General features: G+C 41.2%; 1 protein-coding gene across 1 annotated transcript in view; it reads left to right on the top strand.

Moving 5' to 3' along the window:
- Positions 1-22,820, top strand: part of Aqr (aquarius intron-binding spliceosomal factor) — a 70,753-nt gene that overhangs the window by 31,360 nt on the left and 16,573 nt on the right. The window contains exons 16-26 of the mRNA XM_032902591.1: positions 1,273-1,414; positions 5,258-5,436; positions 8,399-8,567; positions 9,621-9,798; positions 12,534-12,775; positions 15,064-15,210; positions 15,927-15,996; positions 17,058-17,168; positions 19,274-19,383; positions 20,533-20,668; positions 21,694-21,903. Of these exons, the coding sequence (XP_032758482.1) occupies positions 1,273-1,414; positions 5,258-5,436; positions 8,399-8,567; positions 9,621-9,798; positions 12,534-12,775; positions 15,064-15,210; positions 15,927-15,996; positions 17,058-17,168; positions 19,274-19,383; positions 20,533-20,668; positions 21,694-21,903 (1,694 nt within the window). The remainder of the gene's footprint in view (positions 1-1,272; positions 1,415-5,257; positions 5,437-8,398; positions 8,568-9,620; positions 9,799-12,533; positions 12,776-15,063; positions 15,211-15,926; positions 15,997-17,057; positions 17,169-19,273; positions 19,384-20,532; positions 20,669-21,693; positions 21,904-22,820) is intronic.

Here is a 22,820-nt window from a genome sequence, read left to right as displayed (position 1 = left end):
GTGTGTGTGTGTGTGTGTGTGTGTGTGTGTATATCTGTGTGTATCTGTGTGTGTGTGTGTGTATCTGTGTGTGTGTGTGTGTGTGTGTCTGTGTGTGAGTATATCTGTGTGTGTGTGTGTGTGTGTGTATCTCTGTATGTGTGTGTGTGTGTGTGTGTGTGTGTGTGTGTGTGTGTGTATCTGTGTGTGTGTGTATGTGTGTGTGTGTGTGTGTGTATCTGTGTGTGTGTGTGTGTGTGTGTGTGTGTGTGTCTGTGTGTCTGTCAGGACAGTCAGAGATCAGGAGGAGACAGGAGGAAGAGACTTTAAGGAAGGTGAGAAATAAGGAAGTAGAATCCATGTAATAAAGCAGAGGTGGGTCTAACTAGGGAAGGAGGAGAACTAGCTGGCAGGAAGGACTGTTAGGAAGACAAAGGGAGGACACCTAATGAGAACAAGCTGTGAACTATATGAGAAGAGAAGACGTCATGAGGAACCCATTCCTGTCTATGTAGCCTTTTTTAATTCAAGTGAGGGTTGCCAGGTGCTAACAGGGTTTTGTTTTTGTTTTTAAATGAAAACGAGACACCTTTCCTTTCAGCCTATATGCCTCAGAGACAGTGACTCAGAGTGCAAGTCATTGTTTACTAATAAAAACAATGTGAATATTTGGCACACCATTTCTTGTCTCTAAGTTCTCTTATTACTGCTGTGGCACTGTAGATAATGTATAAAAATGTGATTTGTCAAGTAAGCATACTGTGGCTTTGATAGTGCTGTCGACTGCTTGGTCTCTAAAGACTGGTAAGACTGCTCAGTGACAGAAGAGAAGAGCGGAAGTGACTGAAAGACAGTGCCTTGACCCCAAAGCCTAGCCAGAGGCATGTGCGGAGTTCTCTTTAGGCAACAGAACATCATCAGATTTACTTTTGTGTTGTTTGTTTTGCCACAGGGTGAGTTTATGCTAATGTTGGGTTCTTGAGAATTCAGATGGCTTGACTTGGGTGCGAGAGGAAGGAGTTTCTAAGTTACTAAGGCCTGTGCTAGTGTGAAGTATTTTTGGAAACATTTAAGAAACACTGCTGACCTGTGAAATGCTGCATGTACATTGCTTGCATGAGTAGTCGCATCTCTACATCCTCTCTCACAGGATAGCCTGTGCAGTCCGTGCAAGTGGAAATGCGGACAGGTATCTGTCCCACAGACATCAGTCGCTGCTTCTCCAGCTGCTGGCGTGCTTTCCTATAGACCAGATGGTTGATTAGAAGTCATCGATGCTGTTTTCCTTTTCAGGCTGTCTTGCTCTCCCCAAGTTGAATTTGCAGTTTTTAACTCTACACGACTATCTCCTGAGGAACTTTAATCTCTTCCGCTTAGAATCAACTTATGAAATTAGACAAGACATCGAGGACAGCGTCAGCAGAATGAAGCCGTGGTCAGTAAAATGATGCCGTCTTTAAGGAAGAAATGTGTGTACAGTATCCGATACACTGTGTTAGGGAAATCAGTGCGTTTAGCAATGTGAAGATATCTGCCAAAGATACCAACTACTTGAAGATTTGTATAATGTGAATTCACTTCAGACATGATAAAATATAAAATATGTATTTGAGTATCTTGGAGGTATGGTTGGGGACCTGGGAAGAAGGGAGAAGAGTCATGTTAGACTAGGAAGAGGAGAAATAAATAGACATCAATAACAGGATAAAGAGGGGCCAGTAGTCCAGGACTAGGGCAGGTTAGACTCCGTGTGGTCTTGGGTGAGGTTTATCAGCCAGGAGTGATGCTCTACACTGTTGTTCCGTGGCTGTAGCTAGAAGTGTGAGTCAGTGCCCAGCGAACTGCAGGCTTGGGATGTTGCAGAACGTTCTGTGAGCAGCACATTGGAACTCAACTGCGTTGGCTGGATTCATTTATTTGAGAATTTCTTTCAGTTTAAACTTGACTCCACCTCCTGGCTTCATGTGGAGTTTTCTTTAAGAAAATCCTTTTGTAGACAGGGTTGCCTTATGAGATGTGTGAAGGTTAATTTTGGAATTTTACCTGTGAGTGACTGGGTAAATTCTTTTTATTCACTGTTTCTGAGTAGACGGTTACAAACACTCAAGGGATTGCAGATGCGTAAACTTTATTTGAGAAGTGAGTCATTACCTTTCAGGCATAGTAGGTAGACACACATGGTGAGACTGACTGTGTGGGAAGCCCGGCAGTTTCTGGAGTCTGAACCTCCCTTGGTGTCCTTCAGCCTTCTCTCTCTTCCCTAACCATGGAGACGACCACAGGCTCTGCAGTTATGGTCTATTTTTCACTTCCATATTTTATTTTATATTCAGTTCTATTTTTTTAATTATTATGTGAGAAGTTATTCTGGATGAGACTATAAAACCCAACAGAGAGTATTTTTGACTTAATAATCAGTTGAGTCAGTAAGTAGGCTAGGACTGTGAGATTTGTGTATCCACTGGCTGCTCTTCCCTGCCCACAGCGCTGCTGAAATTATTACCCATTGTTCGGACCCCGTGGGAGCGCGCGATCCCGAAACTCCTTTACAATTTGTGGTTACCTTGCACTTATGTGTCTAGATTTAGAGCCTAATTTGGGCCATTTTGCAAAATAGGGATTTATTAACTAGCACTTAAATAAATAGAATTCACTTGTACATTTAATTTAAATGTCAAGCACACATACAAAGAAAACAAACAGTTACTCATGGTTTTTAGTCTCTATTAATAGAGGATTTTTTAAAATTACTTTTTTTTTTTTTTTGAAGCTGAAAGAAAATGTTAACTTTTGGAGTTAATTTGTTTACATTTGAAATAATAAATCCTTCTAAAGTTTTTGCACTGGTGCCCATGAAGGGATTTCTGCGGGAGCGGGTCCACACCGTAAGGGCAGAAAGGAGCCCAAGCACTCTTGTAAATTACATGCTTCGGGCCATGTTTCCCATGGCTAAAGCCACTGGGACAGCAGTAAAAGATGATGTGCTTCCAAGTGGCAGAAGTCTGTCTTTCTTGACGCTTCATATTTCGTTCTGTAAGAAAACAAAGAGTTAAGGGACCAGAGGAGAGGCTGCGGGGTAGTCGGAGATTGACTGCTGCTGGAATTCCCTCCTCAGGGACAGTGCAGATGTTCTAAAGGTGGGCTGTGGTGGAGCACACACATTGGGTGCGCTTACTAGAACTCCTCAATTGTGCGTTTACAGTCACGAGTTCCACAGACAGGATGAGCTGCCCTCAGGTAAGGCAGCGAGAGTGGAGGAAGTGACAGTGACCCTTTACGAGGGTTCAGCACACTGTTATGCTGCTCAGAAGCTGCTAACCGAGTTCTGCAGTATAGGATTTCTTAGTTTTGCCTTGATGTTATAAAATTGTATAGTTTTTAGTTATAGCACAGAATCATTGTATTAGAGGTAATTTACATTTTTTGCAGTGTCATTTTTAGGATTAACTTTTAAGTTCAAAGTGTTGCTTTAGTTTGTGTTCCAAACTATACCGCTTAAAGTAAAAATTAAATTTTTAATGCAAGTTGAAGTAAAGTAAATAAGAAAGATTATTTGGGCGTTGCTGCTACTTTTTACTTAATTTCCCCTCTGATCTTTTTTAAGTGATTAGTTATTTTAAGGGATTTAAGGTAGTATAGTTCAATGAGGATTCTTGCATGTTTTTAAGTGTTTAAAATAATAGCTTGTTCTGAAAATGTATTTTAAGTGTGATCTAAGAACATAAAGAATAAAATATAAAAGTGGTAGTAGTTGAAACTATTTGAGAGAGGAAAAGGATAAAATAAACCTAAGTAGAACTGTCCTTTAAAATGAAGGAGAAGCCACACGAACACTCTTCTCTAAGAGGAGTGCTCCAGGGAGTGGAGATTCCTGTCAGTAAATGAAAGAGAGTAGCTGAACAGTTTCCATGGGAGACAGTGAAACTGGAGACATTGCATATCCTGATTTCCAATTGTGTTACAAAGCTGCTGTGATCCAAACAGTGCTCAGTAGACATAAAAACAGGAACGCACAACAGTGATGGCGGGTACCCTTAATACCAACCCTCTGGAGACAAAGGAGGTGGATCTCTGATTCAAGGCCAGCCTAGTCTACTAGAGAGTGAGTTCTAGGACAGCCAGGGATACACAAAACACCCTGTCTTGAAAAAAGAGCAAAACAAAAGAAAAAGAAAAAAGCAACACACACACCAGGACACACATACACACACACACAGGCACACACACACACACACACACACAGGCACACACACACACACACACACACACACACACACACACACACACACACACAGGCACAATAGAAAGCAGGAATCAAGCTGTGCATATGTGGCACTTGTGCTGTGAAGTAAGAAGAGCGTTTCCAGTAGAGGAAAGCCAGACCTGCCTGCCAAAGATCACTGCTTTAGAGTAAGACATGAACTTAAACAGATTAAACTTAAGTCTTGAGACATGAGGTTCTTGCAAGAAAGCAGAGGAAAGGTTACCATGACATTGCTCTTAGCACTTTTATTTTGTGTTTGCTTTTTTGTCTTGGATTTTGACACCAAAGTAGAGGAAGCAAAGAGAAAAATGGAGGAGTGCATGAAAGTAGCGAGCCTCTGTACAGCTGTGCAGCCTGAGAGACACTTGTGACTGGTGTCTAATTAGAGTGATGTCAGAAGGATAAGGAAAACAAAAAAGTAATTAGAAAAACAATGTGGAACATCCTAAATGGATGCTTGCAAGGAAGAGGTAAAGGTAGCCAGCAGCTGTCAACCAGGGGCTCAGGCCTGTAATCATGTGGAGAGGGAGACCCAGCACTAACTCGTCACTCTTCTTGTTAAGAGGGAAGCTAAGTAGCAGCAAGGCTAGTGAGGAAAATGGAAGCCCTGTGCATTTTAGTTGGGCATGTGATTCTTCAACCATTACAGAAGAAAATACAGACACTCCCCAAAAGGGAACTGTGCAGTAACCCTGCTTGTGGATGGATGTTAATAGGAACTAAGCCCCTGTCTTGAAAGAGACGCCTGCACTCCGTGCCCAGTGCAGCTCTGCTGTCAACAGCCAAGATGGAGACACAGCCTGTGTCTGTGTGGAGATGAACAAGTAAAGAAAATGTGTGGCTGCCTGTCCAATATAGCAGACTATCCAGCCTTTAAGAAGAAAGGGCCCTTACCTTGGATAGCCAGTGCTAGCCAGAGCTTAACTATGAGCTAAACAAGTACTCTGCACATCGTGCTTGTGTAAAGTTGTAGGGTTCTTGTTTGTGTAATCATCCACTGCTTTGGATTTTCAGGCAATCTGAGTATGGCGGTGTCGTGTTTGGTGGTTGGGCACGAATGGCTCAGCCCATTGTGGCTTTCACTGTAGTCGAGGTTGCCAAACCCAACATTGGTGAAAACTGGCCAACCCGAGTTCGTGCAGATGTCACCATCAATCTGAATGTCAGAGACCACATCAAGGATGAGTGGGAAGGTAACTTGGCATTTCGAAAGTAATGCTACCTTTTGCCTCTTTAATTTGTAGCTTTCCATTTAGAGCATTGGTCAAGTACTTTTACTAAATATTGTCCTTTTAAATTCTTATTCAGTTTTATTCTTAAAATTCAATTTAAAGCATTGTAGTTGTGTTTGTAATTAGTAGTAAAAGTATTAAGAATCATACAAGAGTACTTTAAGTATCTCAATATTTTAATAACAAGACCATAACTCTCAGAATATTCTGAAGATTGCAGTTTGCAAAGCAAACTGAGGAGAAACTGTTAAGTTGGTAGAGTGTTTGCTAGATTTGTAGATCAACATAAAAGCAACCGTGTGCCCTAAAGGAGACTCATATGTAACTCAGACACATTTGCAGCATAAGCAGAGACAGCTGCACTCTGAAGAGGAGAGCAGCCCAGGTAGGAAAGAGACGCATGCGCCTCATGGAGAATGCATGGGGAATCCAGTGAGGAGACTCGGAGTGAAGCAGCTCCACAGGAAACTGTGTGCTTTACCAGAAGGGAAGGCGGATAGGAATTGACAAAAAAGTAAACAGTTGTTTTCCTTATTTTTTTTCTTACTACCTAAAGTTTTAGCAATTAGAGTTGTATATCATAATTAACTTTTTGAGAAGCCGTGTTCTAAAATATTAAGTGAAAAAGAGTTAAAACTTGGCTAACACCTCTGAAGCAACAGGCAGTGGGCACTTTTGCATCATCACACATGTGCACACACGTACGCACACGCACACGCACATGCACATGCACACACCCCGTTCCCAGCTGTCTAAGAGTTTCCCCCTTGCTGCCCTGTGGTGAGAGATAGTAGCCAGGAGGTTTAATCTCCTGCTACCTTCTTCAAATGCCAGAAGGGAAGGGATCGGTTTTCAGAAATTATAGCCCCCGCATAGCAGTAACCATGAGAACATATGTTAGACTTAAAAGGGAATTCGAAAGGAGCCCAGCAATGCAGTTGGCCAAGTGTTTGACAATGGCTGCTTTGGTGATTGACAGGTTGTTCTGAGTCCTGTCTCTTTCCCTGAGCTCCAGTCTGTTGCATTATACGTTTAGAACATTGTGCACCTTTATGATTGCTGTGCCCTGAGAAGTTGCTGGGGAAGGTCTTATATTTATTACCCCTGGGAACTTACAGAGGTATCCAACACTATTTTATACATTGGGCATTAAAACGGAGTAACTTATTGGCACCCCAGAAGTTTAAAGTCTCTTGCAGGAGATGACAAGTCTCCCTTGTAAAGTTAAGAGGAGAGAGGGAGCTCTCCTGGCAGAGCCCTCTCCGTTGCTTTGGGGACTGCTCCCTGAAATGCCCGAAGGGATTTTTTTTAAGTGTTCTTAATTTGTCTTCTCTCCCTTTCTCCCCATCCCCAGCCCCCTTCCTATTTCTTCTCTTCCCTCACTCCCTCCGTCACCATAGGCCTCTGGTAGAGTAAGAGATGGAGTGCTCTGATGAGCAGGACAGGGTGCCGTGAGTACTTAGGGATGAGTGAGTCACTGGCATGCAGTGGAAAGAGAAGTGCTTTTCCTATGGCAGGGCCCAAGTTCAGCCCCTCTACTGATTAGGGATGGGAGCAGAAACTGAGAGGAGGGCTGTAAATGGTAACAAATGTTGTCTGTCAAGCAATAGCTTTGAAATGCTTCAACTAAAAATTATAGAACTGTCCTCCCATCCCCTTGAGACTTGGAGCTTGGGTTCTTAGCTCTGTTGTTACCCCATATGGAAGCGACATTGAGTTTTGCTTCTAAAAGCACCCTATGAAAAGGTGGGTGGCCACCGTGCTTGAGAAGAAAGGCAAGCTCATCGTAGCACAACTCTTTAAGTGCAGACCTACGGTGTCTCCTGTAATGGTCTGGATTTGGAGGGCTCCTCAGGCAGCCATCCCTACCGACGTCAGAAGCTGACTCCTGCATTCATGGGGTCTTCTCAGGACCTCTGTCACTAGAGCCTAGAAGTGTGACTTGTACAGACTCTAGGCTGTATGGCAGCGGAACTCAGCAGAACATCGTTCTTCAGGTTCTCATTGCCTCTTCTGGCCCTTCACCTACTTTGCTCATGCAGATGTGAGTTCTTTTAGCTTTACTTAAACTCACACAACGGAGAGCCGTGAAGTCTCCAGTCCTATTAGCCGCACACTAACATTGGTGTCTTAATCTAGCTGTATGTTCTTTCTTCAAGGCTATAAGCAGACAGACTATATAAATTTTCATTTCTGTCATAAAGTGGTAAAAATAATAGATTGGGAAGGAACAAAGATGAAGTGATGTGACCTTCCGTGTTGTAAGTGTAGCCAACACTTGAGTGCCCCTAGCCTTTCTGTGTCAGTGTTACCGAGGAAGCCAGAGAAGCTTTGGATCTTGACACCAATATCTTGCCTCTTAAAATTCACTTAGACGGATTTCCCTGTTTGCTGACCGGAACTGTACATTGAGCCATAGGCTGTGGGTAAAAGTCTGTGGCTAGCACTCCTGTGCTTTGATGAGTTACTCTTGGGTAAACCTGTTCTAGGACAGTGCGCTAAGGCTGTTTGGAATGACACTGATGGATAACTGCAACCCACGGTAGAAACTTGATGATTATGAATTATATGCCAGCCATATTTTCAGTTACTTAATAAGAATTAAAAATAAGAATGGTGATGAATGTCCAATTTTGGATCTGTAACATGACTTGGAAGTCTTACTCAGTAATTAATTCATGACACAGAAGTTTCTAATTTTAATATAAAAAGATCTTCCTTTTAATTACTGCTATAAAGTATTGAATATTAAAAACTATAGGAAACATAACTATGTTCTAATGCAAAATATATTATTGGTCATCCCTTTTGTTTTTAATGCTTTTTTTTTTAAATCTCCCCTTTAAAAACATTAAGAATTTGCCAGTGAATGACCAAAAAGAATATAATTCTAATAAGTAAAAATGTCTTTATGTTTTACTAGGTCTTCGCAAACACGATGTGTGCTTTTTAATTACTGTGCGTCACACAAAACCTTACGGCACTAAGTTTGACAGGAGGAGGCCTTTTATTGAGCAAGTTGGTCTGGTGTACGTCAGAGGCTGTGAGATCCAGGGCATGCTGGACGACAAAGGGCGCTGGCCATCAAGACGGTACAGCAGGGACTTGACGGAGGGAGGAGGGAGGGAGGGAGGAGGGAGGAGGGACTGCTGACTTGGTAAAACTTTGAGGTGTTGTATGTAGTAGACACAAAGGATTGTGTGTAAGGTCCTTACTTTACGCATGTGCTGTGAACATACACCATAGGTTTCATCCCTAGCACTGGAAAAAAAAAGCCATTAAAATGTATTGAATTTTCCAAGACAAGATTTTTAATATTTCTAAGCATACCAGGCACGGTAGCAGACACACGTATAATCCTTCTGGTACACACACACACACACACACGCACGCACACCACGCAAACAAAAGCTGTGTCGTGGGGTCAGTTTACTCCTCCTGGGATTCCTGGTGACATCTGAAACTGTCGATCCGTCCTGACTCTTACAGCGCACACCCTGATAAGTTAGAACTCTGATGGCTTCTTTCAGAGTTTGGTGGGAGCTTCTTAAAACCCGAATGCCTTGAGTCAGGACATCGTTGGACTGTGCTGCTTAGGCTGTTCCATTCCAGAGTTTAAGGAAACGGAAGAAAATGAATGCTCTTTTTTTCACATTTCTCTGTATGTGAAATTCTTTTTCCAACTGGTGCTCTTAGGTAGACTCTGGAAAGTTGAGAAAAGTAATAAACCCACTGTCAAATTAAGAAGTAGAAAGGCTACTTTCTTAATTCCTAAAACAAGACACACGTCTGCGGGCATGTAACTTCATGTGTGCTTAGTCTGAAAAACACTTGATCCATGCCCACATGTGAGTCACTAACAGGGACCATGAGCAAAGGCTTTTGACCGCTAAGTACTCGCATCTGCACATGGTCAGTTTGGGGAATTTGATCAGCATAGGACATGAGTCGTAAGAAGTGATAAAAGTTTAGGAAAGCGGGGATATACTTTCGACTTTGAGTCTGATATGTCTAAGTACAGAATAGTTCAGTCATGGGGAAATATTGGAGGTGAGTTTAGTGGCTTACCATTTCTATGAAAGAAAGACATATAACTTACTTTCATAGTTAAAAAATACATATTTCATTTAACAAACTCTTAAAAAATATCTAGGACCTGAACCCAGACCCAATCTTAGAGGAGAGTCAAGGACATTTCGAGTATTTTTGGATCCAAACCAGTATCAACAGGATATGACCAATACTATACAAAACGGAGCCGAAGATGTGTACGACACTTTCAATGTCATAATGAGGAGGAAACCGAAGGAGAATAACTTCAAGGTAATGTTCAGTTCTGTAACTAAAAGTCCGTATATCCTAGTAATGAAATCCAAAGAAGGTGTACATACATGCTGGGTAGAGGGGTTTAAGCGGACATTGACTTCAGTCTTCCCTTCACAGCATATTGATTAAATATGACATTTAAGGAAATCCATGTGCTAGATCTGTTCTGGCTTTTGAAGAAATGGGAAATTTATAGATGAATTCAGGTTCTCCTCTGAAGGTCAGCTCCTTTTTACATGAGGTGCTGTTTATGCTCAGGACGAGCTGAGCTCATTCATTTACTGGATCCTCTTTTGTAAGTCAAACGTAGGTGTATTCCAGCTGTCTTTAAAAGACAGATGTGGGACATCACACTAATGATTCTCTGATTCAGTGTATTGACACACTTCGCTCAGGGAGACACTGGGGCTTCTAGCGTTTGCTTTCGTAGTTTAGAAGGAGAAGTGTTTTAGAAACAGAAGATTTGAAAGTACCCGTCCTGTGGTCACCTATGAGGCTCTTGTAGGGACTATGAGCCACACTGTTATTGGAAGTTGTTTTTACATTGGAGACACCTACTGTTTGCAGGGCGCCTTTCCCCTCTCTGCTCCATGCCGCGTCGCTTGTCCAATCCTAACTCTCCCAGCATTTCCACGCTGTAGCGGTGTATAAGAAATCAGAAGCTCTCAATGCAGAAGTTGATGCTCCAGCTCTTGTTTTACTGAAGACAAGTGCAGTGGAGGAGTCCCTGCCTTCTTTCTCTCCCACTCTACAAGCATCTGTTAGTACTGAGTGGGTCGACACCACCGCCATGCCGTATCCAGACACCCTCATTTCATGTCCCTGGTTCCTTTCCTCACCACTTCTCCTTTACATTCCTCTCTACAGCCTCTGTGTCGTTCTTTCCAATGTGTGAATCCTTCAGCGCCCCTGTCCTACATGCACCCTTTAGTTTCTCATCACGTCGAAGAGTGTTTAATTATCCAGGACACCGTTGCTATGCCATCCTTTGCTGTGGCTTCCCCTTCATGTCCTCCCTTTCCTTCCTCTCCTCATGTAGGCACGCTGACCACACACCTGTTCTCTAGAAAAGACTTTACACCGTCCCTCAGATGATTTTCCTCGGGTATATTCACAATTTGTCCTTCCACTTCACATAAGCAACTCAGTTTGTGTCACTTAAGGGAGTCTGTTTCCAGGTTGTACAGGACCTCTCTAGTCTCACATTTGCTTTTCAATAAGTGAGTCTCAAGCACGTAGCTGAAGTCTACTGAATGTTGCTTTGTTTGCCATTCTGTTTACCGTCTGTCTGTCGTGTGCATGACGTTGTGCTTAGTTCTGTGGGAGCTGTAGAGGTGAATTAGACACAGTTCATCCCTTAACGGTTAATCAAGAAAGAAAGAAGTGTAAGTAATCACCATCAAAGGTTAGCAGGTGCCAAGCATTCATCTTAAGGGACGTGAAGGAGGCATTCTGGTCCCGATGCAGGGAGAGCAGTGAGCTAGCCGCCTGTGCTGTGTGTTTGCTGTTTCCTGTGTACTTTGCTGCATCCCTCGTGTGTTTTACTGCTTCAGTTGCATTTGCAGTGAGTTCTAATCTGGATCTTCCATTTCTTGCCTGGACCCTTGGGATGGCCCCCTTTCTCCAGTTTCTTCTTAGTCCTGTTGATACATGTTTCCGAATTTTCTTGAACACTGATGCTTTTATTCTGCTCCTTAAAACATTTCTGTAACTATCCATTTAATGATTAAATAAGTCAGAAATTCTTTGTTGCACTAAAGTAAAATGCCACCTTCCTCCTTGAAGCTTTTTGTAATACCAAGTCTGTCCCCCCCACTATCTCACATCTCCTGTGGTGAATTCCGTGGAATTTTGTAAGATTCTTTACTAATTGTCACATTCTGGTGCTTCTTGTCATGGTCTGTGCCTTCCTTCATCTGTACTAGATTTAAGGTTTCCTTAGATCCAGAACTCTCCTACTCATCAGCGTTAGGTGAATGGGCTCATCACTCTCTCCTATCCCTTATTTAATCTGTGCTCGGATCCTGAGTTTAAAAAAACGTTGATTTGGTCACTGTGTTCTTAGAAATTAGGCCTTGCCTCCTAATTTACATATTGAGATTTGTTACTTTATCAGAATGGTTTTGAATATTTTAAAACATGATCTTGGCTCTGTTAATTCCTTCTGACAGGGATGTGCTGGTACTGAAATACCCTTTTATTGTAGAACCAGTTCTTACTTATTCATGTTTTTGACACTCTTATCAGTGTGCTTGCTTTTTTATTTCTTCCCATGCTGACTTTAGTGTTTATAAATTATGCTGCAATGTCACCAAACAGCTATGCACTATGGAGAGGAAAAAAACTCAAGTTTATAAGGAAGCATTTGTTTTTTAGGGCCTGTTCTGAAATTTTCTTTATCTTTTTTTTTCCTGTATTGGGTTGACATGAATTATTTTCATCCGGCTCAATAGAAGTCAAGTGGCAAGTTTATTTATGTCATTCTATCTAAACGAATTCTTAGTGGATAAACTGTTCTTACTAACTTAGTTCTTTTGTTTGACTCAGTATATGGTATCAACTGAAAATATAGCTGTTGATTCAGTCTTGCCAAGCACCTGTCAGCAGAAAATAGCTTCTTGCCTTGAAACACATGGGCATTCCAGATCGGTGCCGTCAGCCCTGCGTTCCAGTGAAGTGCAAATGTTCGAGATGTCTACTGACACGATCCTTTTCTGTCCCTTTACTGACAGGCCGTGTTGGAGACTATTCGAAATCTGATGAATACCGACTGCGTGGTCCCAGACTGGCTGCATGACATCATTTTAGGTTATGGGGACCCAAGTAGTGCCCATTATTCCAAAATGCCCAATCAGATTGCTACGCTGGATTTCAATGACACTTTTCTCTCCATTGAACATTTGAAAGCCAGTTTTCCTGGTCATAATGTCAAAGTGACCGTGAATGACCCAGCTCTACAAATACCCCCTTTCAGGTAAAATCGGAATGGGTCTGCTCTTGGCAGCCAGTCTGTAGTCTGTCTATATTAGCATCAGCACTGGTGACTAAGTGAGTTTTAAGCATTGTGTCTGGATTTCATTTTGGCAGTCCTTAGCTTTTCTGGAATAATCACTGGGATAAGACTATTATATTTGAATCTATTCCTGACTCTTAGTACAGAAGCTATTTTTAAGACTACATTAAAAGTAGCTTCATGTCTCAAAAGAGATCAGTGTCTGTGATTTGGAAAGAACTGTAGTAGCTGACTGAAGAAAGATGGCTGTACGTCTCACACACAGCCCAGTGTGTCCCTAACTGTGGCCATACAGGCGTGCTTGGTGGAACTTCGTTTTGATTTTAAGCTCAGTTTTCCTTCAACTCTGCCTGCCTCGTGCAGGTTTTAAATACAGGTTGAGAATCCTTTATTTAAAATGTTTGCTGCCAGAGATATTTTAAATTTGGAGTTTTTACAGATTTTGAAATTTTTCCATAGACCTCACCAGTTGGACATTCCTAATCTTAAAGTCCTAAAGCCAAGATGTTTCAAAATTCAAAGTGTTGTAAGGATTGTCTGAGTATCACAAATCTTTTAGATTCTGGAGTATTTTCAATTTCATGTTTCAAATCGTGGATATTCAATATGTATTCAAAACAGTTATGTTAATGTCAGGCGGCTTTAGCTGTTACATGGGAACGAAGTGAGGTGCCTGCAGCCTTCGGATGCTTCCGGATGCTTCGGGAGTTTATAAACATCAGAAGCTATACATCAAGATGCCCTTTGGTAGAGTTCAGATCCTGCTTCCTTAGCTGGAACCCAGAGCATACAACGTCCACAAACCTATGAGATATACACATGGTAGATCAGCATACTTTCAGCGCATCCTAATACCCACAGAGTCTTCCCCCCTTCATCTCTGAATCCTGTTTATTACAAACGCGCTCTTGCTCCTGATTTTATTTATCTGTTTATTCTCCTGACTTTTCTGTAGCATAGACTCTGTTAAGAACAGTCTTTGTCCCTCCTGACTTCTGCTTCTTTAGGCCCTTCGTTTCTCTGGTGGTTTATTTCGTGACCACTCAGATGCCGTTACTGGATAGAGCCATTTACTCCCTAGCTGGAGAAGCGAGTGCCTCTGCCTGGTAGTAAGGTGACTTCTTCACCACTTTAGCTCTAGGCACCTCTTGGCTCTGTTTGTACTTTAAGAATGAGAAAGAAGATTGTTAAAATATACATAGAGAATTATTTTTGTTTTAATTTTACGAAATTTATTGAAAACATTAGCTTCTTATCCAGACTAAGAACCTCTTGTCTGAATTGCCCACAAGATGCAGGCTGTCTGTCCTTCCTTTTCTCCAGTGTCCTCTGTGCTCTGGCTTGGCTGTGTGTGGTCTCTGCTGCTCCTTCTTTCTTTGGGGAAGTCTTTTCTTTCTGGCTGTTCTTTGAGACCGTCTCTTTACGTCTTCTCTGTCAGTGAACATGAGTGAAGCACTTACAGTGCATGTGACAGAAGTTAATGTTTCCTTGATTTGTCCAGCAGCTGATGACTTTTTCCCCAGATGGAAGACTTAACGCCCATTGTAGTAGTTGTAAATGTACTTTTATTTCAAAATTTATGTAGGGATAAATCACAGATCTTTCTTAAACATCTGTCTATTCTCTATACAATTTCATATATGAGATAGTAGTTCTTTTTTTATTATTGAAAGTTAAATTTTTTTCTTACAATTTATTCCAGTCTCCCTTCCCTCATCTCTTCCCAGAACCTCCCTACCTTTCCAACTCCGTGCCTTCTCTCTCTCTCTCTCTCTCTCTCTCTCCTCTCCCTCTCCCCCCCCCCCCCCCTCCCTCCCTCCTTCCTCCTTTTCTCCCTCCCTCTCCATAAGAAACAAACAGAAAAAAAGGAAAAAGGATGAAATACACACATACAAATGTGCATGCATATTCCATAAAAACACAAAGTCGAAACCACATATAAAAGCAAAAGATCAATAAGTTAAAAAAAAAAAAAAAAAGCCCAAATAAAGCATTATGAAAAAAAATCCAGAATTATCATTGAATTTGATTTGTGGAGGCGTTCACTGCTGGGCATGGGGTCCACCCTTGAGTGAAGCTTGTATACTCAGTGGACTACATTGGAGAAAACTAATTTTTCCTTTTGAAGTGCTTGACAATTGGAGATAGCTTGTAGGTTAGGGCTGGGGCCTCATGTCCACTTCCCTTCTGGGCTCCAGCATCCCATCTATTTCTTATTTTGAAAATTAATGTAGGTTTTGCTTTTGTAGAATAACTTTCCCAGTAAGAAGTGGAAAGGGGAAGAAAAGAAAAGATGCAGATGGGGAAGAAGAGGACACGGAAGAAGCAAAGACCTTAATTGTGGAACCTCACGTTATTCCTAATAGAGGTCCTTATCCTTACAACCAGCCCAAACGGTAACTTGCCTGCCTGCGTTAACTACAAACTTGTTTTTAAATTCTCTTAATCTTTTAAAGCCTTGGGATAGTTTTGTTTCAGTCCTTAGGTTTTTTCCCTTTGGTTTGTCAATAGCTGGGAAACTTTAGATCACTCTATAGTTACATTTCAAAAGGGAAGGTTTCCTGACACTGCTAAGTCAACATTACACAGCTACCGGCACATAAGCATGGAGCTCCTGGGTTGGTTTGTTTTTTGTTCTTTTGGTTTTTAAGATTTATTTATAAGAGTACACTGTTGCTGTCTTCAGACACACCAGAAGAGGGCATCAGATCCTATTACATATGGTTGTGAGAATCCCATGTGGTTGCTGGGAACTGAACTCAGAACCTCTGGAAAAGCAGTCACCTCTCTTAACCACTGAGCCATCTCTCCAGCCCTGATGGAGCTCCTGGTTAACTGTGGTCTTTGAGTGTGTGCTGGGGCTACAGGGCAGTGCATTTGAGAACCAGAACTTCCGCTGTAGATCTAAAATAAGCTAAGTGTATTGGTAACACTGCTTTCTTCATAAGACTCGTTCTATTTTTGAGGTGTGGGTGGGAGCAGCAGGATTAAGGTAGAAGAGGGCTGGGGAATGAGTACAGTGGATGTTTGAGCTGGTCATGGCTATGTGTGTCTGCACTGGATGCCATTTTGCTGCATTTCTAACCATCTTGAATTTACCGACTATTTGCAGTAATACAATCCAGTTCACTCATACACAGATAGAGGCCATCCGGGCCGGAATGCAGCCTGGACTGACTATGGTAAGCAAAACCAACTGATCTTATGGGTCTTTCAGTAATTGCAGCACCGTGTGCATGAGGAGATGGTGCTGCTAGTGTTCAGACACTTGGTAGACAGTGGCCATTGCTTATGTCACCTGTCCTACTTTTGCAGCAGATTTTGTTGAGCAAAGTCTATAATGTTTACTCACTGGTCCTTTACAGAGAAAGTTCTGCCTTGAGTATGTTTAATTTTCAAGTATGTGGAAATGTTTCTCTTACTTTCAGTTGTTTTCTTGAGTCTAATCTGTTAGAGTCTAAGAGTATGCATACACTGAAGAGTATATGTCAGTACACACACTGAAGAGTGTGCATATGAGGGTGCACACACTGAGGAGTATACATGAGTACACACACTGAAGAGTACATATGAGAATGCACACTGAGGAGTATACATGACTCCACACACTGGAGTGTACATATGAGGATGCACACACTTGAGGAGTATACATATGACAGTACACACACTGAGAAGTATACATGAGTACACACACTGAAGAGTACATATGAGGATGCACACACTGAAGAGTGTACATATGACAGTACACATACTGAAAAGTGTACATATGAGGGTGCACACACTGAGGAGTGTACATATGACAGTACATACATTGAAGAGTGTACATATGAGGCTGCACACACTGAGGAGTATGCATATGACAGTAAACACACTGAAGAATATACACACGAGTTGCATTTATATAATCTTTTTCATCATTTCAACTTTTCTTGTTTAGTTTTTTTTTTATGATTTTGTTTTGTTTATTTTAATTGAGTTTTTCCTGAACAGAATTTTTGAGACTTACCAATTTTAGCCATCGATCAAATCTTTCTTTTCTGTGTATGTTTTTTCTCCGAGGAGGTCAAAGGCATGACTTTTTGGTGTTCTCTCATAGGTGTATAAGTTTCTGAGATTGGGTTCTTTGTCCTGTCTCCTGAGTTCACCCACAGGAGTTTTTTAGTTGTTTATTTTCTAAGTCTTTTATTTCTATTTTCTGATAACATAATAACTTAGTGTTTGATATGTGTTCGCCATTTGATAGGTTGTGGGACCACCTGGTACAGGAAAAACAGATGTTGCAGTCCAGATCATTTCCAACATCTACCACAATTTTCCAGAACAGAGGACTTTAATTGTTACTCATTCCAATCAGGTAAATGACTCTGTGTCTATGTCTATCTATCTTTCTGCCTGCCTGCCTGCCTGTCTGTCTGTCTGTCTGTCTATCTGTGTGTATATGTGTGTATACATATGCCCATACTCAGAACTTTATATTCTGAGATTAAAAGCATTAACCCTTATCAGTAGCCATTTCCTTATTTAGTAGATTGGGTATTCCTCAGACACAGAGATCTAAGGTGCATTAGTACCTGGTTGAGTTTAAATCCTTGTAAGGCTCCATGTAAATCCGTTACATAAAGGATCATTGTGGACTGTGCTAATCCTTCTGAGGGTGTCCGAAACTAAAGAATGAGTATGCTTTATTAGCTCTGGCATACAATGTGACCAGCAACTCCCAGAGCATCCCAACCCGTGGTGAAATTGCTTTCCGGTAAACCGGGAAAAGCTTATTCTCAGTGACTGCAGTTGATGTATCTTTAGAAATCTTGGTTTGCAATGCACTTCAGTTCTTAGATTGTAAGTCATTCTGTTATTTGCTTTCTTTAATTTGCAGTTTTATTTATTTTTAGCAATACTACAGTTTATTTATCTGGAATGATTTACAGTGGTTTTGGAATTTATAAATAGTGGTAGCTTGTACAACATGCCAAATTTTTGTTGTTGACCTATTGATTTAGGAAGAAAGTTAATTTGTTCTTCCCCTGAATAAATGCAATAAGACAAAGTGCTAAGACATTTTTCTTCTTTCTATTTAATAAACTTTATTGTACATCAAAGCTTTTAGTTAGCTCTTAAGATGCCCAAACTGTCAGTCATGCCTTATCTCACAGGATCTGCCTGAGTTTTGTCTCATGCCTTGGTAGAACCTTTACAGTGCATACTACTTAGGATGGGATTGTGTGGCCGTCCTAGAGAGACTCTGTGGCAGAAATAGCTGTAGAAGGCCTTGTTGCTGAAGCCCAAGTTGTCCTTGGACATTCAGATGACCCTCAGTGTCGGTCAGTGTGGTGACATGTGGAGTTGCAGTCACGTAGCCCATTTTCATTTGACGTGTCAACTGCCTTGCCCAAGTATGCCCCCAGCAACTTTCCATCTCCAAAGAAAATCTTGACGTTTTTCTGATATATAACAATATATAAGTTTTTCTTACATAACAATATATAAGTTTTCTGCTTCAATTTTTAGTATACATAGTAAATAATTCTATGCAATCCAGTTGATGGGTCCTATATAGTGACAAGCTAAATAATGAGAAATTTAAATTTTAAAAAAGTAGTGCCTTCCATATCTTACATCTGCTAGAATGTTGGCACCAGAGGAGACATGGAACATTCTGGATCCTGAGTGTGTATGTTAGCTTAGGGCAGAGTTGGACTGTAATTGGTGAGAATGGATGCTGACCAGGGGGTAATAGTGTAAATGGTGCCTTTATTTAGTGTGTCTTCCCAAGTTGTAAGACTTTTACCTTCTTTCAAAATTTTTGCTTTTCTATAAAACTTTCTCCTAACCACAGAGGTTGAAGAATAAATATTAGAATTTGAGAGAACCCTTAAAATGAACATTTCAGAGGTAGAGAGAAGTGAGTTTCAAATGGTTCTGTCAGAGCAGGCTGTGGCAAGTGCTGTCTGCTCACTGTACAGAGAGAACCAGGCTTTGGGCCGGAGAGTTGAGAATGCGCTTTCTCTCTCTCTGGTCCTCTCCGCGAATCTACCCTCACGGTCTGTGCTCCACTGTCTCACTGCCATTCGCAGTTGCTGGATTATTTCCCATTCTCTCCAACCCTTGGAATAGTGCTGGGTGAAATGAAACTCAGTATGGTTTATTACTTTAAGGGCTGTCACCACTTGGAGAAACTAGCCTGTGAACCAGTGCCTTGCATTCTACAAATTAGACATAGGATTTTAAGTCATAGGTGGTTTTATAGTTTCACGTTAGTCTGGGCCAAGTATACATAATGCAAATATGTAATATTAAATATAATCTTGTTAAAGTTTCTAAGTGGCCTAATATTAAACCTGCTTTCTTCTGACTCTTGTGTAACTGTACATTCCTCTGTCCTAGGAACTAGTCTTTGTTGTATTTCAATAAATTTCATGTCTGTTAAACTCACTGCCATCCGTTTGCCTCGCTGACCAGGCTCTGAACCAGTTGTTTGAGAAAATCATGGCTTTAGACATTGATGAGCGCCATCTCCTGCGTCTGGGTCATGGAGAGGAAGAGCTAGAGACAGAGAAAGACTTTAGCAGGTAAGACTGCCCGTGGACGATGACACGTGCACAAAAGAATTTTTAACCTTTTACCCCTTAGTAAGAAATTCCAAGAGAAAAGGCTTGAATAATCAAATTTACTTCAAACAGCTCTGCTGTCACCTGCTGAGTCTTCCTGTAGAACTAAAAGTGTAGGCATGGCGTACTTGGTGGTTACCCCTGCATTTACTGTCACTTGTTGTGAGTGGGACACGTCTAAGCTTCCCTACCATTAATAGTTTGTTTCTTCAAAATTATAATAACATTTCATTTACATAGCAATTCAGATAATAAGCACAATTAATAGGTGGGCATACTTAACATACCATTCATTTCGTAAATAGACCTTCGACCTAATGTGAACACAGGCATCAGAAGGATGTTATATTACTGTGCGTGGTGCATTCAGAGTTCACTTATTACAGCAATCACCAAATAGCATATAAAAGGCTAGCATGTGACACAGAGAGAACAACACAGTGTAAGCCAGTGAGGCTCTAACTTCTTGGGTTGGATAACCTGGTGATAGATGTGCACTCTTCCCATAGGGGATTCCTCCTGTTAAGGCTGCTGATGAGGAGAGAGCAGGAGCAGTGGAGATGGGGCCCCGGTGACTCCCGCCTGCAGATGCACCTCTGTTCTCCCTCATTCAGCAGTGTCTGTGATCCTGCTAGGTTTGAGTGCTAGACCATACACTACAAACTGCAGATAACGTAGAATGCATTTTCAAACTTTGAAGCATTCTGCTTTTATGATAGTGTAAGCAGGACAGTGCTGTACAAAGTACCCAGTCTGTCTACTCTGTTCCTAGCCTATTGGTCTGCTCCAGAATGCACTGTAACATTTGGGAAGTTTTATATGTACAAAAACTGACAGTTTGCTTGATTGCTTTTTCTCTCTACTCAGACTGTTAACATGTTTGCATATAAGCACTGGACCTTTAATTATACTTTAAATAACTTTTTGTGGTGTAACCCAACATACACCACTTCAACCACTCATAACTAAATGTAAATTAAATTGGACTTCCTACCTTTTTCTTTCTCTGAACATTTATAGTTTCTATTATGCTCTCTTGAATTCTGTTGATAAATTTTATCAAAGACTATTCATTAAAGATTTGCCTTCTTACCTGTCTAACAATTCTAGGTATGGAAGAGTTAATTATGTCCTGGCTCGAAGAATAGAACTTTTAGAAGAAGTCAAACGATTACAAAAGAGTCTGGGGGTTCCGGGAGATGCTTCGTATACCTGTGAAACTGCAGGCTATTTCTTCTTATATCAGGTATGGCTGGAGGGCTTTAAAGTGAGACTTCCTCGTACTTTTCTTGGAAGGAGAATAGTTCCGGTTCTAGAGATCATTCTTGAGAGGTTATTGTTGCTTTAGTACTTTAAAATATATAGCATTTCCAAAACTATTATGAATACATTTTGTTATTATTATTTCAACGGTTTTAGCCTTTCCCTATTTATTTTATGTGTGCATATTTTATGAGTTTTGTGGAGTCGGTTCCCCTTTTCACACTGTGGACTCCAGCAATCAAGCTCAGGTCGTAGGCTTAGTGACAAACACCCTTCACCCTGAGTCATTTTACCAGGCCCTGTGTTTTTGTTTTATGGTTCTGTTTTCTTTGTAAGCAACTCCAAGTTAAAGCCAATATTGCTGCTTTTGAAGTCATTTTCCTTCTTCCTTGCTATTTTCATCTTCGCTCTCTCTACCTTATTATAAGAATGTAACTAAATATTCTACCCACTCAGTCAGAGCAGAGTACAAAGACATCATTTTATTATGTCATTTATCAACTAACAAGGGAAAGCATATTGTTCTAATACCCAGAAATAAAGTATCTCTTAGGATTAATTGATTTCAATTTAAGGCTGTGACTTTGTTAAGATTAATTTTCTGATCGTGAAAACTATTGAGAAACAGGAAACCACATAAGTGAATAATTGGTAAGTCCTTTGCATTACTAATAATTTCTAGTGAATTAAGATATAATCAAATAGTGCAGACTTTATGTAACTTGCTCTCATTGTAGTAATGCCTTTTGTCTATTTTAGAAATGATCTAAAAATGAAAATTTTAATGAATAGAGAGAATGGGCTTAATTTCATCAATGGCTGTGCAAACCACTGGAGTGCATTCAAAATGAGATTTTATGGGTTTTGTGAAGCAAGCAAGACGTGCACTGTCCTGACTAAAGTAGTCTGTCTTAGATTCAGACTACTTAGTTCATCTTCTCTAGATTCCCCTCGCTTTATTCAAAGCATACTCCAGCCAGGAAGGTACAACCTTAGTTTTTCCTGTAGGTAATGTCGCGCTGGGAAGAATACATGAGCAGAGTGAAGAACACAGGGAGCGCCAGCCCAGACGCTGCAGAGGTCGCCACGTTCTTCCCCTTCCATGAGTATTTTGCCAATGCTCCTCAGCCCATCTTTAAAGGCAGATCTTATGAAGAAGACATGGAAATCGCTGAAGGGTGCTTCAGGCATATTAAGAAAATCTTCACTCAGCTTGAGGTAAGGTTTCTCAACTTATTTCCATCTTTCCTTAAAAGTTTTTGGGTTTTTTTTTTTTTTTTTAATGAGGTAAATTAAATAGTAAGATATTGTAAATCAAATTGTTAATTTAAGAAAAAGCTTTGAAAATATTTACTGTGTGTGTGAGAGAGCAAGAGAGACAGACAGATAGACAGACTGCACAGTGTTACTATGTCGGTCCTAGCATAGGACTTTCTACCTAGCCCAGGTTAGCTTAAACTCACAGAAATCTTCCCGCTTCTGCCTTCCAAGTACTGGCATGCACTGTCACACTCAGCCAGACACAGTTTTAGTTAAGGAATAAGCAAGAATTAAAATGAGTCACATCTCTGTTATTCTGCCTTTTTTAAGTCTAAAAGATACTACTATTTAAGAAAGTAATGTTCCTATCAGGGATCATTTTTCTCTTTGTACACGTTAACTGTGTAGCTGAGCATGACCCTAAGCCTCGCTCTCTGCCTCCTGAGTAATGGGATTGCAGGAGTATGCCGGTGTCCACCACACCGGGCTCGTACGCAGTAAGGCTCAAGCCCCCAGGCACTGCGCTCAGGCACTCTGCCAATGGAGGTGCACCACAGTCCTCCGTCAGCAACCTCAGCAAGAGCTCTTCCAGTGGGAATTCGAGATAAGCTGTTTCATAGTTGATCAGTAGACACAAAGTAAGGGTCCTGTGTTAACCAGGAGGCTTGATCCTGATGTGAGAGTGAAGTAAGGATCACCACTAAACAGATAGAGAAGGCCGTGCTGGAGACCCAGGAGGGAGCCCCGGGGCAAACGTTCCTTTCGCAGTCGTCTTCAGGCTTGTTACCTTAGTAGGAATGTGTACAAGGTGTCCCTCTAGGCACAGAGAAGGGGGACTTTGTATCTTTTCTAGTTCCTAAATATGCTTTCATCCC

Source organism: Rattus rattus, chromosome 5 (assembly GCF_011064425.1).
Source record: "Rattus rattus isolate New Zealand chromosome 5, Rrattus_CSIRO_v1, whole genome shotgun sequence".
Lineage (NCBI taxonomy): Eukaryota > Metazoa > Chordata > Mammalia > Rodentia > Muridae > Rattus > Rattus rattus.
This window is presented reverse-complemented; position numbering and strand designations above follow the sequence as displayed.